Raw genomic sequence first — 13,313 nt, forward strand, 5'->3', positions numbered from 1 at the left:
AAAAGAAAGAGCTACTTCTATATTCTTAAAATTCTAATAGTTCACAGCTTTGAGAAATCAAAGACTATCTGACAGTACAATTACTAATTAACTTATATTCCCAGACAGAAAGATTTATGTAAACTATTTTCAGGGTTAAGGCTTTTAACAATTGCATGTTGAGCAGAAGATTATTAAACACTGATAGGCTGGTGAGGGTGCAATAAAACTTTATGAGTAGTTCAATATATACCTAAGCAACTTGCCTTGATCATTATTTTGGCAGCCTTATCCAAGTCCGGTACAACACAGCAAACAGAACAGGCTATGAAATAAGGTAAGTCTATGGCTCATTCTTTTTGTTATTTTTATGTTTTCAACTAATTATATTTTTTCTTAATTTGTGTTAGCAGTATTCCCATCTATCTGCACTAGGTTAAAATAGCAATATCATATATTTTAAGTTGCCATTGAAAACATGCAGTACCTTGTATTAAACAGGAAAACACATGTCTAATTTGTTTTAAATACAGGATTTTTTTTTTTTTTTGGCCCAACTCTTCATTACAACTTTTGTAAGACTTAGGTGGAATCATAGCAACTTTTGTTTAATGACTCTGTATGAAAGAAAATAAGTATTGATTAATATTTTGAAAAGTAGATGAATACTCTAATAAAGTATGCTTAAATATATTCTAAGAAAATCTATATAGAGTAGAATGCTACATTTATAAAACATTTAATGCTTCCTACTTGACTTTTTAAAGATCATTCTTCAAGTTGTTATACAATATTGTTCATCTTCATGATACATAGGCAGAGAAAGGGTACCAGTACATGATTTCCAAGAAGAGTTGTTTAAAATTACTGTAATCCAAAATTACAGGGATCGTATTTTTATCACAGTAATTTTAAGCAATTGGTTTACATTTTGTTTTGATTTTCTAAACAAAGGAGAGTTTGACTCATGACAAAATGCATTTTTTTAAGATTTCCCTTGTCAAAAAAGAAAACACAATTCTCATTACTGACTTGTTGGTAGCAAAGTAGGTTATCACTTCAAATGAGATTTACACTTATTTAAAGTTGAACACTAAATTTAACTTTGTCAATTCTCAACATAATATCAAGCAATTGGGCTTCATTTTTCAAACAGCTTTATATGTTACCTGTTGCTCTGTTTAGTTTACATTCGTTTTCTTTGAAGATTACTGATGCAGTAATAAGCTTACGTATCTGTAACAGAAAATTATATACTAAGAATGAATGCTAATTTGCAGATATTCATGTATAAGCTATAGTAAAAAATTAAGTTTTTGTTTACTTAGTATTAGTCTCTGACTACTTTTATAATTTTTGCTAACAAGAATGTAACAATCTAATTGAGGAAATTGACATATACGTAAATAATTGCAATGAACATTTCCTATGCTATGGTAAATGAAGAAAGGCTAGATTAACTGTGCCTCAGAGTAGTAAGGAACTCACCATGACATCTGAATTGAGAAAAATTTAGAATTCACCTAGAAGAGTGGATGGACAGGGATTGAAACTGAACAGCAGGTATGAAGGCAATGTGTTATCTGAAAATTATGCTGTGGTACTGGGGATAAAATGAAGGCATAGTTCTAAAAATTCTTTGAAGATAAAGTCAAATGGACTTACTGAATGATTGAATGTTGTAAAACCTGTGGAAGAAGGAAAAAAAAGATGTTTAGGTTGGGAAAACTGGGTACTTGAGTTGACACAGTTACAGAACAGGAACCATTGTGAGACCACAAAAATTGGTTTTAAACCCAGTAATTTATTAAAGCATTTATTGTAGAAATTCTAAGTTCTACTTTGGAATATGTCTTTGAATTAAGATTTATATTAAAATCGTGGAACACAGATAATCCATGGAAACCTGAGAACTAAGAAAAATAAGATATATGTGGTCAAAATTAAATTAAACAAATATGCTTTCAGATAATTATTGTAGAAGTGTTCTTTCCAGTCTACATTTGGGTATCTTCTATATGCTACCTCAAAAGTCTAATGCCATCTAATAATAAATATACATTTTTGATATGAGAGTTTTGTATATCTAATTTGATTCTGTTTGATGGAGGAACTTAATGATAATTCAAAAGACTTTTAAACAGAGTAGCAACTCGCAAATATCTACTGTTCTATCAAATATATGTATCTATGTTCGTTTTGACAATATTGTGGAAAGTAGTGCTGGAATTAGAGAGACGAGAGTTCAAGAAAAAAACTGAAGATTTTAACTTTGAAATATAACTTATTCTCTCTTAAGCTTAAAGTTCCTAATTCGTAAAATGTGAATAACTATTTCTTTCATAGAATTGTTGTGAGAATTGAGAAACAGTGCAAATGGAAGCCTTTGCCTAGCAAAATGCTCTAAATGAGAAGGCAACGCACACCTACTTGAATATATCTTTTCCATCTATATTTTCATCTCAGCGTACTACTACTATAATGCACATCAGTAATTCATTCCTTTTACTTTAAATTGCATGTATTGCTTACATTTTATATCAGGATAAGTTACAAGTTATTAAGTACATGCTTAATATATTATTAAGTGGGTGCTTAATTTAGGATGTTATGTAAGTGCTGTCTGCCACTCTGCATTGTACTTACTAAAAAAAAAAGAATGTATGTAATTTCATGAGAATTATTGGTGGTTTATTATAGTTATATATTTTACATTTTAAATACATATTATTTTCTGTTTTTAGATGGCAAGAAAGAAATTTAGTGGATTAGAAATCTCTCTGATTGTCCTCTTTGTCATAGTTACTATAATAGCTATTGCCCTAATTGTTGTTTTAGCAACTAAGACACCTGCTGTTGAAGGTAAGTAGTACATTAAAAGCATGTCTACATTATCATGAAGTTAGGAGGAATTTACTCCACAATAGTTATAGGTTTTAAAAAATAATCTGTGTAAGACGAAACACTCATAGAAAAATCCAGGGTAAGTTACACAACTACTCCAACCTTTTCTATTCATTATATTCCAGTTATTTCAATGACGAGCTATTGTAATTAAGGAATCCATGTTCTTTGACATTAATTGCCTTCCCTAGCTACTTGACAAAGAGCAAAGAGGCAAAGGGATTATATCGTTAATGTAAGGTGGAATAATAGCTTACTGCCTGAGCATCATCTCATTAGTGGGAAAACCTGGGTTTTTGCTCCGGCCTTTGCACACTTCCAAAGGAAATGAGGATTTGAGCATATATTCTTTGTTCTGACTAGATTGTATTTTAAGGAGAGAGAGGTTGTATGAGAAAAGCAGTTAGAGGAAAGTTGAAAAAAGACTTGGATAGTTTAATTATCTTTTTCTGAATATTTTAATTCTAATTTAGAGTTGGTACATACGGAACGCTGAATCTCTTCATTATTCTCTCTTGAGCAAACCAACCTTGTAAAGGATGTTACACATTATCTTCTAGACTATAGTTAGCGTTTCTTATTCCTGGTAGTCTTTTGTTTTGCCTACTTCCAGAAACTGAGAGCTTACTCTACTATGAAGCAATAGATTTTAATGATATCTCGTTGCTGGAATGTTATTTATATGGAGTTGGTATCTACCATTCTTTGTTATTCCAGCTCTCTCTACTCTACCTATCAAATTATTCCCTTGAAAGTACGTACTTTCACCTATTTTCCTCTTCTCTAATTTCTTCTCACCTTCTCTTTAGGCTTTTCGTAAATCATATTGCTCCATCTTGTTTCTTGAGGTGTAAAGTACAAATTGTAAATACAGTATGAATGTATATTTTGTTACGTTTTGAATCTACACCAAGTCCTTTTGTAAATATATTTTGTATTTCTGAAGAAAAAGTCAATAGGATTCTACACTGTCAATTTTAAAAGTATGATTGGATCTTTTCCTTTTGATGACTAGTACTTGAATTTGTGGGTCTTTTTTAAATGCAAAATTTATTTTAAAATTTTATTTTATATGAATTCATGTATTATGTCAAAAAATACTTGTTACTTGAAAAATCTGAGAAAATTAATTTAATGTCATGTTTTATTTTATTGAGTTTTTTCCTCCGCCAGAAATTAGTGAATCTACTTCAACTCCAGCTATTACTCGTACGACTACGAATCCTTCTGATTCAGGAAAATGTCCAAATGTGTTAAATGATCCTGTCAATGTGAGAATAAACTGCATTCCAGAACAATTCCCAACAGAGGTCTGCAACAAAAGTCTTTACTATTTTTAATGATATATAAATTATTATATTAAGATATTGTTCAATATAGGATCAATCTTATTTAATGAAGAGCTAGACGTAAATTAGGCTGTATTTATCTTTTTATCATAGCTCTCTATTAAAATGATAGATAATAGAAGTTACTGAGTTTGCTTTCCTTTATCTCTGCTCAATTTAAACTAACAAGTTAATATTCATCCATATTTAACAAGTTATTGTTAATTTTATACATCTTCATGAAATTCTATCATCTCAAATCTACTTCTTGAAGAAAGTATACCTTTGACAATATAGAACATTTAAGAGATGATTTGTATGTTCCAATAGAGTGTTTGTAATGATAGCATTAAGAAGTATCTGTGGAACATAAAATGATACTCATTTTATGAAAATTATTATTTGTTTTTAATTTAACAATTAGAAGTGAAGAAGAGAAAATGGATAAAATTAGCGGTAACCAATTGGATTCATGTAACCCGCGTTCAATCTTCCTTTTTTCCCCCACAAATCTGTGTGGGAATAAAGGTCTATGTGTGTGGGTGTATATGTACAGTCCTTCATGGGTATCCTCGGGGAATTGGTTCCAGGACTTCTGAGGATATCGAAATCTGCAGATGTTCAAATATCTTATTTAAAATGGCAGTATTTGCATCTAACTTATGCACATTCTCCTGTATACTTTAAATCATCTGCAGAGTATTTATAAATCTAATACCATGTCAATGCTATGCAAATAATTGTTATACCGTATTGTTTTTTGTTTACATTATTTTTATTACCATGTTGGTATTTTTTGTTCCTTGAAATATTTTTGATTCACAGTTTGCTGTACCCACAGATGCAGAGGGCTGACTCTATGTACTGACAGTTTGCAAATATTTGCATTTGCAAATATGATATGCAATTATAAATTTCACCTTCTCCACTCCACTTTACCACACATAAATTAACTGAATAAACTATAAAATTTATTTTGTTCCTATTCTATCTTCCCTACATCATACTAAGCATATTATTTTCTAATTAATTTGCCACAAACAAATTTGAAAGAGATGAGATTTTCCTTAGAGTAATACTATAAATAGTAGGTCCTATGGCTTACCCACTGATAGAATAGCTAAATAACATAGTATTTACTGTGATACACTGAGGAAAGTGGCCAGATATTCTCTTTACTTAACCTTCTTAGGTGGAGCTTGCAGTGGGCTGAGATTGAGTCACTGCACTCCAGCCTGGGCAACAGAGTGAGACTCCATCTGGAAAGAAAGAAAGAGAGAGAGAGAGAGAAAGAGAAAAAGAAGGAAAGAAAGAAGGAAAAAAATGATTGAAGTTGAACATAGAATTCTATGAGGAACAATATGGGTTTTGAAGGTCTTATAGGGAAACAACATTTGAAAGTCAATGGTTTCTAGTTTTGTTGCCTACTATTAGTCTTTACTATCAACTTAAACAGATTGCTAGATTGCTGAGGAATGTTTTCAGTGTGAAATAAATTATATTTGTGAAGTAAACAAGTTAAACTTCAGCCAATAAATGACAACTTACAGTTTTAAAAGTTGAACTTAGTATATCTCAAATGAATTTGAGTATTTTCTTGACATTTTTAACTAGGAAAGTGCAACTTAACAAAATGATTTTAAAGAGATTATCATTTAAGTGGTAGCTTATTCATAAAGTTCTGGACTTATATGGAAGCTTAGAGTGTTGTTCAAGGCTAAATTAATACTCCCGTGTCACTTTGCTAGTTTACAGGCAAAACTGGAATTAGAATAGTAGTATGCAAAGTTCAATGTGAGCTCATGTTTCATGAACTCAGTAGTCACTGTTCTTTAACGAGCATGTCATAATTTTTTCTAAGTGGATGAATTTTCAAGGTTGTATTTTTCTATTATATGAAATGGATTTAAAAGTAAATAATAAAGGAATGAAAATGAAATCTACCTGAAATTAGAAAATGGGCCTAGATATTTGCCTTTTCTGCTTTAGGAGATGTTGCAATTTTCAAATATGATTTTATTCAAACTTTGTCACTCAGGGTTTTTTTTTTGTTGCTGCTGTTGTTGTTATTTATAATTATGTATCTTTAATAATACTTTTCTTTAAATACCTTAAAGATTCTTTAAAATACTTCAAATGTTAATTTTCCACCATCTTAAGTGATCAACTAAAGCAATAATTTTCATCTTAAATATATATACTTACTCTTTTAAATATGAGAAGCATTCTATCTGACTAAATATTATTTGTTCCAAATGTAGTGATAGAGATTGAAGTTGGTTAAAGTAATGATTTTCGAAAAATTTCCTTAATTTAAAAAAAGGATTTATCTTGGATTTTCATATACTTGAGGATAGATCATGATTGTTAAATATTTGAAAATAAGTTATATTAAACTTACTGTATAAATTATTGTATACTAGAAATGACATGTTTATTGTATATTAGAAAGGGCATATTTACTTAGTGCACAATGATGAGAAAATATAGAATAATCAAATGGTTACCTCGGAAACAGCCGTAATTCCATGCAAAGTGCATTAGCTCAGGCTGCCATAACAAAATTCCACAGAATAGGTAGCTTAAACAATAGCAATTATTTTCTCACAGTCTTGGAAGCTAGACATCCAAGACCAAGGTGTCATCAATGTTGGTTTCTAGTGAGGCCTCTTTCTTGCTTGTAGACAGCTGCCTTCTCATTTTGTCCTCACAATGAGTATTTCCTCTTTGTGCAGAGAGAGAGGGGTCTTTGTTGTCTTTTCCTTCTCTTATAAGAACACCAGTCCCAATGAATTACGGACCCACCCTTATATTCTTATTTAAACTTAATTAATCTCTGAAAGGACCTATCTCCAAATACCTTCACATTGGGGGTTAGAGCTTCAACATATGAATTTTGGGGGCACAATACAGTGAATATACATATCTATGTATTGTATACACATTATATGTTACTACATATAAAATTATTACATTTAATGTATATAATCACTTATAATTGTATATCACATAGATGAAATATGTTACAATACGATAAATTTATTATACTTTTATTTGCTAGAGTTTAACTGTGTCAAATGAAGCCAAAAGGAAAATAATTAGATGAGAAATTAAAAATAATGAGGAAAATGCCTGAAACCCTGAAAAATAGGAAGGACAACTAAACATAAATAACAAGTATCAAAATCTTCATAAGATAAACTAAAATTACCAATATTTTTAAAGCAACAACAGGGACATTTTTAATTAATATATTGGTGTGTATATGTAGTAGGTTAAATAATGTTTTCCAAAATTCATATCTACTTGGAGTCGTGGAATATGACCTTATCTGGAAATACAGTTTTCCAGAAGCAATTAGTTAAGATGTAGTCGTAGTGAATTAAGTTGGGCCATGAGTTGAATGACTAATGTCCTTATAAGAGGAAGGAACCACACACAGAAACAGACAGGGAAGAAAGCCATGTGAAATGGAAGCAGAAATTGGAAAAATACATCTATAAACCAAGGAATGCCAAGGATTGCCAGGAGCCACTAGAAGCTAGAGAGAGACAAGGGAGAATTATTTTGTGAAGCCTTTGGAGACAGCATGGCTCTGCTGACATCTTGAGTTAGGACTTATAGCCTCCAGTACAGTAAGAGAGTAGATTTTTGTTGCCTTAAGGAACCTTTTCCAAGGTTGTTATGAAAGACATAGGAAAATAATATGGTATATTTTCAGGAAATGAACGTAAGCCTGTTTTACTCTATACTTTTTAATTATTTAAATTGTGATTATAGTGTGCTTATTTCTTTCATTTTATTTTTTAAACTTAGCACCTTTATGTGTTTATATATGTATTTATGTAAATGTATTTAGACTTTTATATACAAATCTTTCGTAGAGACTGCTGTAAATAATATTTTTTTGTACAATTGTCTCTTTGTATTGCTAGGAGTATTTCTTCAGGTCAGATAACCGAAGATAAAATTGCCTGATCAAAAGTTGCACACACTTTAGACTCTAATAAGTAATTAGATCCAATTGTACCCCAGTTTGCAATATATATGTGTGTATGTGTGTTTGGGTATAAATATATAAATATATACCCAAACACACACATATATGTATATAAGGTGTTTAGAGAGAGAGATTTTATTTTAAATATATTATAGTTATAATATATATGTATATAATAATATCCTCTATTTACTTCTACATACAACATAAAAATATGTGTAATTTTTATTTATATATAAATATATATTTTAATATATACTATAATCCCACTTATAAATATATAAATGATATACAAAAATGCTATATTTTATATATACATATAATATAACATATATTTCTAGTGCTTAGCTATTTAATATTTATAAATATAAATATATACAATATATACGTATTAATATACTATATATATTATAATATGTGTGTGGTAGTCTGTATCTCGCGTCCATTTTTACATTTTAGAGGATGAAATAGCAAAAGCGTTGGTTGCATCATCAGCTGATTAAAAGGAGGCATATAAAGACCTTATTTTCATAGGAAAGTAAGGCAGGGGAAAATCCTACAATTTTTCGAATTACAAAAGTGTGTCACACTATTAAATTTACATAGAAAGAAGACTTGTAATTATACTGCTGTTCATGCATAGCATCAATATTTAGCTAAACTATTTATATATAAACATTTATAATTTTTCTTTCGCTTCACATAATATTTCATATGGATAATAAAATTACTGAGAATTCAGTATTTTGCTTTATTAATTGAATGCAATTGCAGCAACTACTTGTGATACTGGCACATAAACTAGTTAAGATAGCTTAATTAAATATTGAACTAGTAAGTAGGTAGAATTAAATCCCTTACACATTTTAAGTGGTTTTAAATTCAGGGCCATGTTTTCATCCTTCTAGTTTAAATTTCAGCTTGATACATAATTAGTACAAAATAAATATTTCAGTTCTTCCATATAAATACCATGACAACAGAATAAATTATAATTGTTTGGAGATCAGATTCCTTTAAAATATGTGAGCTTACAAAAATTTGTATAGATACGTGATTTTAATAATCACATCTCAGGTCATAAATTTCTGACAGGGTGTAATTAATTCAATTTATTAAATGTATTTCTTCCAAGTAAAGGAAACAAAAGAGCAAATGCTATTTTACCATATTACACATTTGAAAAAATTAGATTATTTAAAAATATTCATTCATTGGAAAAATAGAGACTGGGACATCTGATAATGGTACTAATGATATAATTCCTTTTAAACTATTTTGTCAGGGAATTTGTGCACAGAGAGGCTGCTGCTGGAGGCCATGGAATGACTCTCTTATTCCTTGGTGCTTCTTCGTTGATAATCATGGTTATAATGCTCAAGAAACGACAACAACAAGTATTGGTAAGAAGTCCTCTATCGTGTTGACTCAATATGATACATTGTAAGTGAAGCAAAAATGTGTCTTAATTTTTTCTTTGGAAAAATACCTTAAATAGAATCAAATAAGAAATACGTTCCTGAGAATGTTCAAATTTCTTATTTTTGCATGATTGTAACAAATTTAAAAGGTACTCATCTGTGGTAAATACAGTAACATAAATATATTTAATAATTGTTAACATTATAAATCAAGTCACTCATGGCAGCTCTTTTTATTCTTTAAGGACTTGAAGCCAAATTAAACAGGATACCTTCACCTACACTATTTGGAAATGACATCAACAGTGTTCTCTTCACAACTCAAAATCAGACACCCAATCGTTTCCGGTTCAAGGTTCGGTTTTTAAGGTTTTCAAAGAAGATTTAATACTAAAAGACATTTGATGGGCTGGGAGCCGTGGCTCATGCCTGTAATCCCAGCACTTTGGGAAGCCGAGGCAGGCGAATCACGAGGTCAGGAGATAGAGCCTATCCTGGCTAACGCGGTGAAACACTGTCTCTATTAAAAACACAAAAAATTAGCCGGGCGTTGTGGTGGGCGCCTGTCGTCCCAGCTACTGGGAAGGCTGAGGCAAGAGAATGGCAAGAATCCGGGAGGTGGCGCTTGCAGTGAGACATTTGATGAACACACCTTTCTTCCTACAAATACATTTTCTCTCTTGAGAAATATTTATTCCAAGGCGAAGGATTAATTAAACTGCACTTCTCTCAGATTGTTTACGCAAATATAATGTACAAATAATAATAGTGTGCTCTGCACTTATTTTTGGGGGACTTACATAATATCATTCATGCAAAATATTTAGCTCAGTGCCTTGAAGAAAATAAACATTCTCAAGAAACATTTAAATTTTTTTATAATTTAAACTACAGGCTATGATAGAAGATTAATCTAAAATTAATTTGAGAAAAGTGTTAGTGTTTTATACATGCAACATAATACTTTCTTTCATTGATTATAAATTTTATTCATGGTTTTAAAAAGTACGATTCTTCCTTTTTTTTTAGAATGTAGTTTACTAGTATAAACATTTGGAAGTAAAAACAGCACCAAAGTATTTGTACATCACCTTTTTAGCAATAATTTCACGGAAACCAAATTTTTCTTTTTCTCAGTGATTCAATTTTATTTCAGTACTTCTTTTTAGTTTCTCTAAAATTTTTTAAACAAAATTTCTTATCTTTATGGATAAGATTCTTATCTTTATACAGTTATATAAGGACCCAAACATTGAAAAGCATTGTGAATGATTAACTTCACAAAGGTCTAGTATTTAGTGTCTTGATTTACTAGTATACAGTGATTGATTACTAGTATTCAGTAATCAATATTTGGTAATACTGTCATTTTTATATCAGTCAATAAAAATCTGTACTTAATTTTATACATAATACTTAATAACCAGCTAAATCTATGTATTTCTTTAATATTTATACACTTTGTGCATAGCCACTCAAAAATGTTAAAATTAAGGTTCTGAATAGATTTAATACTCTTCTATGAAACTAATCACCATGTTATTTCTAGTTTAGAACTTGCATTTAGTAGTTCAGAAATGGAATATTAAATAAAAGTCTAGAATCAAGTAGGAATATTAAATAAAAGTCTAGAATCAAGTAATGCTAACTTGCTTAAATCTTTCCAGATTACTGATCCAAATAATAGAAGATATGAAGTTCCTCATCAGTACGTAAAAGAGTTTACTGGACCCACAGTTTCTGATACACTGTATGATGTTAAGGTTACCCAAAACCCATTTAGCATTCAAGTTTTTAGGAAAAGCAATGCTAAAATTTTGTAAGTATATTATTTTACAATTATATGAGTTTATTCTGTTATTATAGAATTGGAAAGTCTTAATTTCAAGACATTTTCTCTAGAAATAAATTTCCTCCCAAAAGAGGGTAGGTGGATAGGTTTATAAAGATTACAGTGATAAAGGAGTTTGGTTTCTTATGGATGAAAGATGCTGGAACATAAATCAGAATCTACAAATAAAGGTTGAACAAAGATGAAGGTGGAGAGCTTCACTAATGCAACTCTAGTCTTGCATATATTTGTACATACATAGAATAGCTCTTGTGTCTTTCCCCCTATATTTATCACATTTTGTTGCCAGTTTGTAGAATCAGACAGTTACTATTCAAAGATGAAAGAGGAGTTAGTTCCCATATTAATATTAAAATAGTTTATATATATGTAGAATCCAATATAGACTGAACACCTTCATTATGATTGTATGAGGTGTGTAGGTGCAAGAGATTTAGTAATTTCCTATGAATGGTTTCAAGATAAATGCCGTTGTATCCCCAAGAATTGCTAATAAAGCAATTGTCAAGATTAAATCTCAGCAATTACTCTTACTAAATGTATTTTAGTACTTTTGTTAATGACTTTGTGTTAAATCATAAAAATATTAAATGCCATGTGAAATAAGCCAGGCACAGAAAGACAAATACTGTATGATCTCCCTTATAAGTGAAATCTAAAACATGTTGAAATCATAGAAGCGGAAAGCAGAATTATGGTTTCCAGAGGCTGGGAGTGTAAGAGAATGGGGAGATGTTGATCAAATGATTAGACAGAAACAACATGTTTTTGAGACCAGTCAACATGGTGACTATAGTTAATAGTAAAATAATAATTTAATGTATCTTGCAAAAGTACTAAGAGACTACTATAAATTCTAAATATTTGCAGTAAAAAGTATGTAGGGTGATGGATACGTTAATTAGTTTTATCATCAAATCATGTGTATCAAAACATCACATTGTATCCCATTAACACAGATCTCCCTCAGTATCCATGGAGACTGCTTTCAGGACAACCCTCGCTCCCCCACTGAGTATACCAAAATCCATGGATGCTCAAATTCCTTATATAAAATTGTGTAGTATTTGCATATAACCTACGCACATCTTCTTGTATACTTAAATCATTTCTAAATTACTTATGATAATGAATGCAATGTGTATTATATGTAAATAATTGTTATACTATATTGTTTAGTGAAGAATGATAATAAAAATATGTCTGTATATATTTAGTATAGATACATCATTCTTTCCCCCCCACCTCAAATAATTTCCATCCCTTGTTGTTTGAATCCATGAATTCAGAACTCACAGATATGGAGGGCTGACTGTATATACAATGACTAATTGTGAATAAAAATAAAAGCATACAAATCTTAAACGTCATTTAGCATTTCTTGTAGTACCTATTTCACCTGCATAAAACATTAAACTTTTTTAGGGTAAAAATGCTTTCAAGCTTAATTTTTTAGTGTGGAAGCCAGTAAAATACTGTATTTTAAAATCTGGTACCTAGAGCAAGCAGAATTGGATTTGAAACTTGGCTCTCCTGCCTACCAGTTTGTGGTCCCTAAAAACATCAGTTAATTATCCCAGTTTGTGTCATCTGTGAAATGTGATTGATAATGGTAGTTATGCTTTAAACTTGTGATGAAAAGTAAAGAAGAAATGGATGTGAAAGATATTGGCAAAAATTGTGTCGATGCAGTGAACAAATATTTTTTATGGGGCAATTTGTGTGTTTCTAAGAAGTGACCAAACTAACCAGTGGTGTGTTTAAAATGAAATATTCTGGATAATGTTAGCATAAACCTGTATCTGGTAGAACATTTATATATATATATA

The 13,313-nt window shown here is 30.3% G+C and overlaps 1 protein-coding gene across 1 annotated transcript in view; it reads left to right on the top strand.

Moving 5' to 3' along the window:
• The first annotated feature begins 253 nt into the window (after positions 1-253).
• SI (sucrase-isomaltase) overlaps positions 254-13,313 on the top strand; it is a 104,374-nt gene continuing 91,314 nt past the window's right edge. Inside the window, 6 exon segments of the mRNA XM_017890166.1 lie at positions 254-316; positions 2,724-2,841; positions 4,057-4,193; positions 9,497-9,614; positions 9,878-9,987; positions 11,300-11,451. Of these exon segments, the coding sequence (XP_017745655.1) occupies positions 2,724-2,841; positions 4,057-4,193; positions 9,497-9,614; positions 9,878-9,987; positions 11,300-11,451 (635 nt within the window). The 5' untranslated portion in view covers positions 254-316.

Source organism: Rhinopithecus bieti, unplaced genomic scaffold (genome assembly GCF_001698545.2).
Source record: "Rhinopithecus bieti isolate Rb0 unplaced genomic scaffold, ASM169854v2 scaffold_18956, whole genome shotgun sequence".
Taxonomy (NCBI): domain Eukaryota; kingdom Metazoa; phylum Chordata; class Mammalia; order Primates; family Cercopithecidae; genus Rhinopithecus; species Rhinopithecus bieti.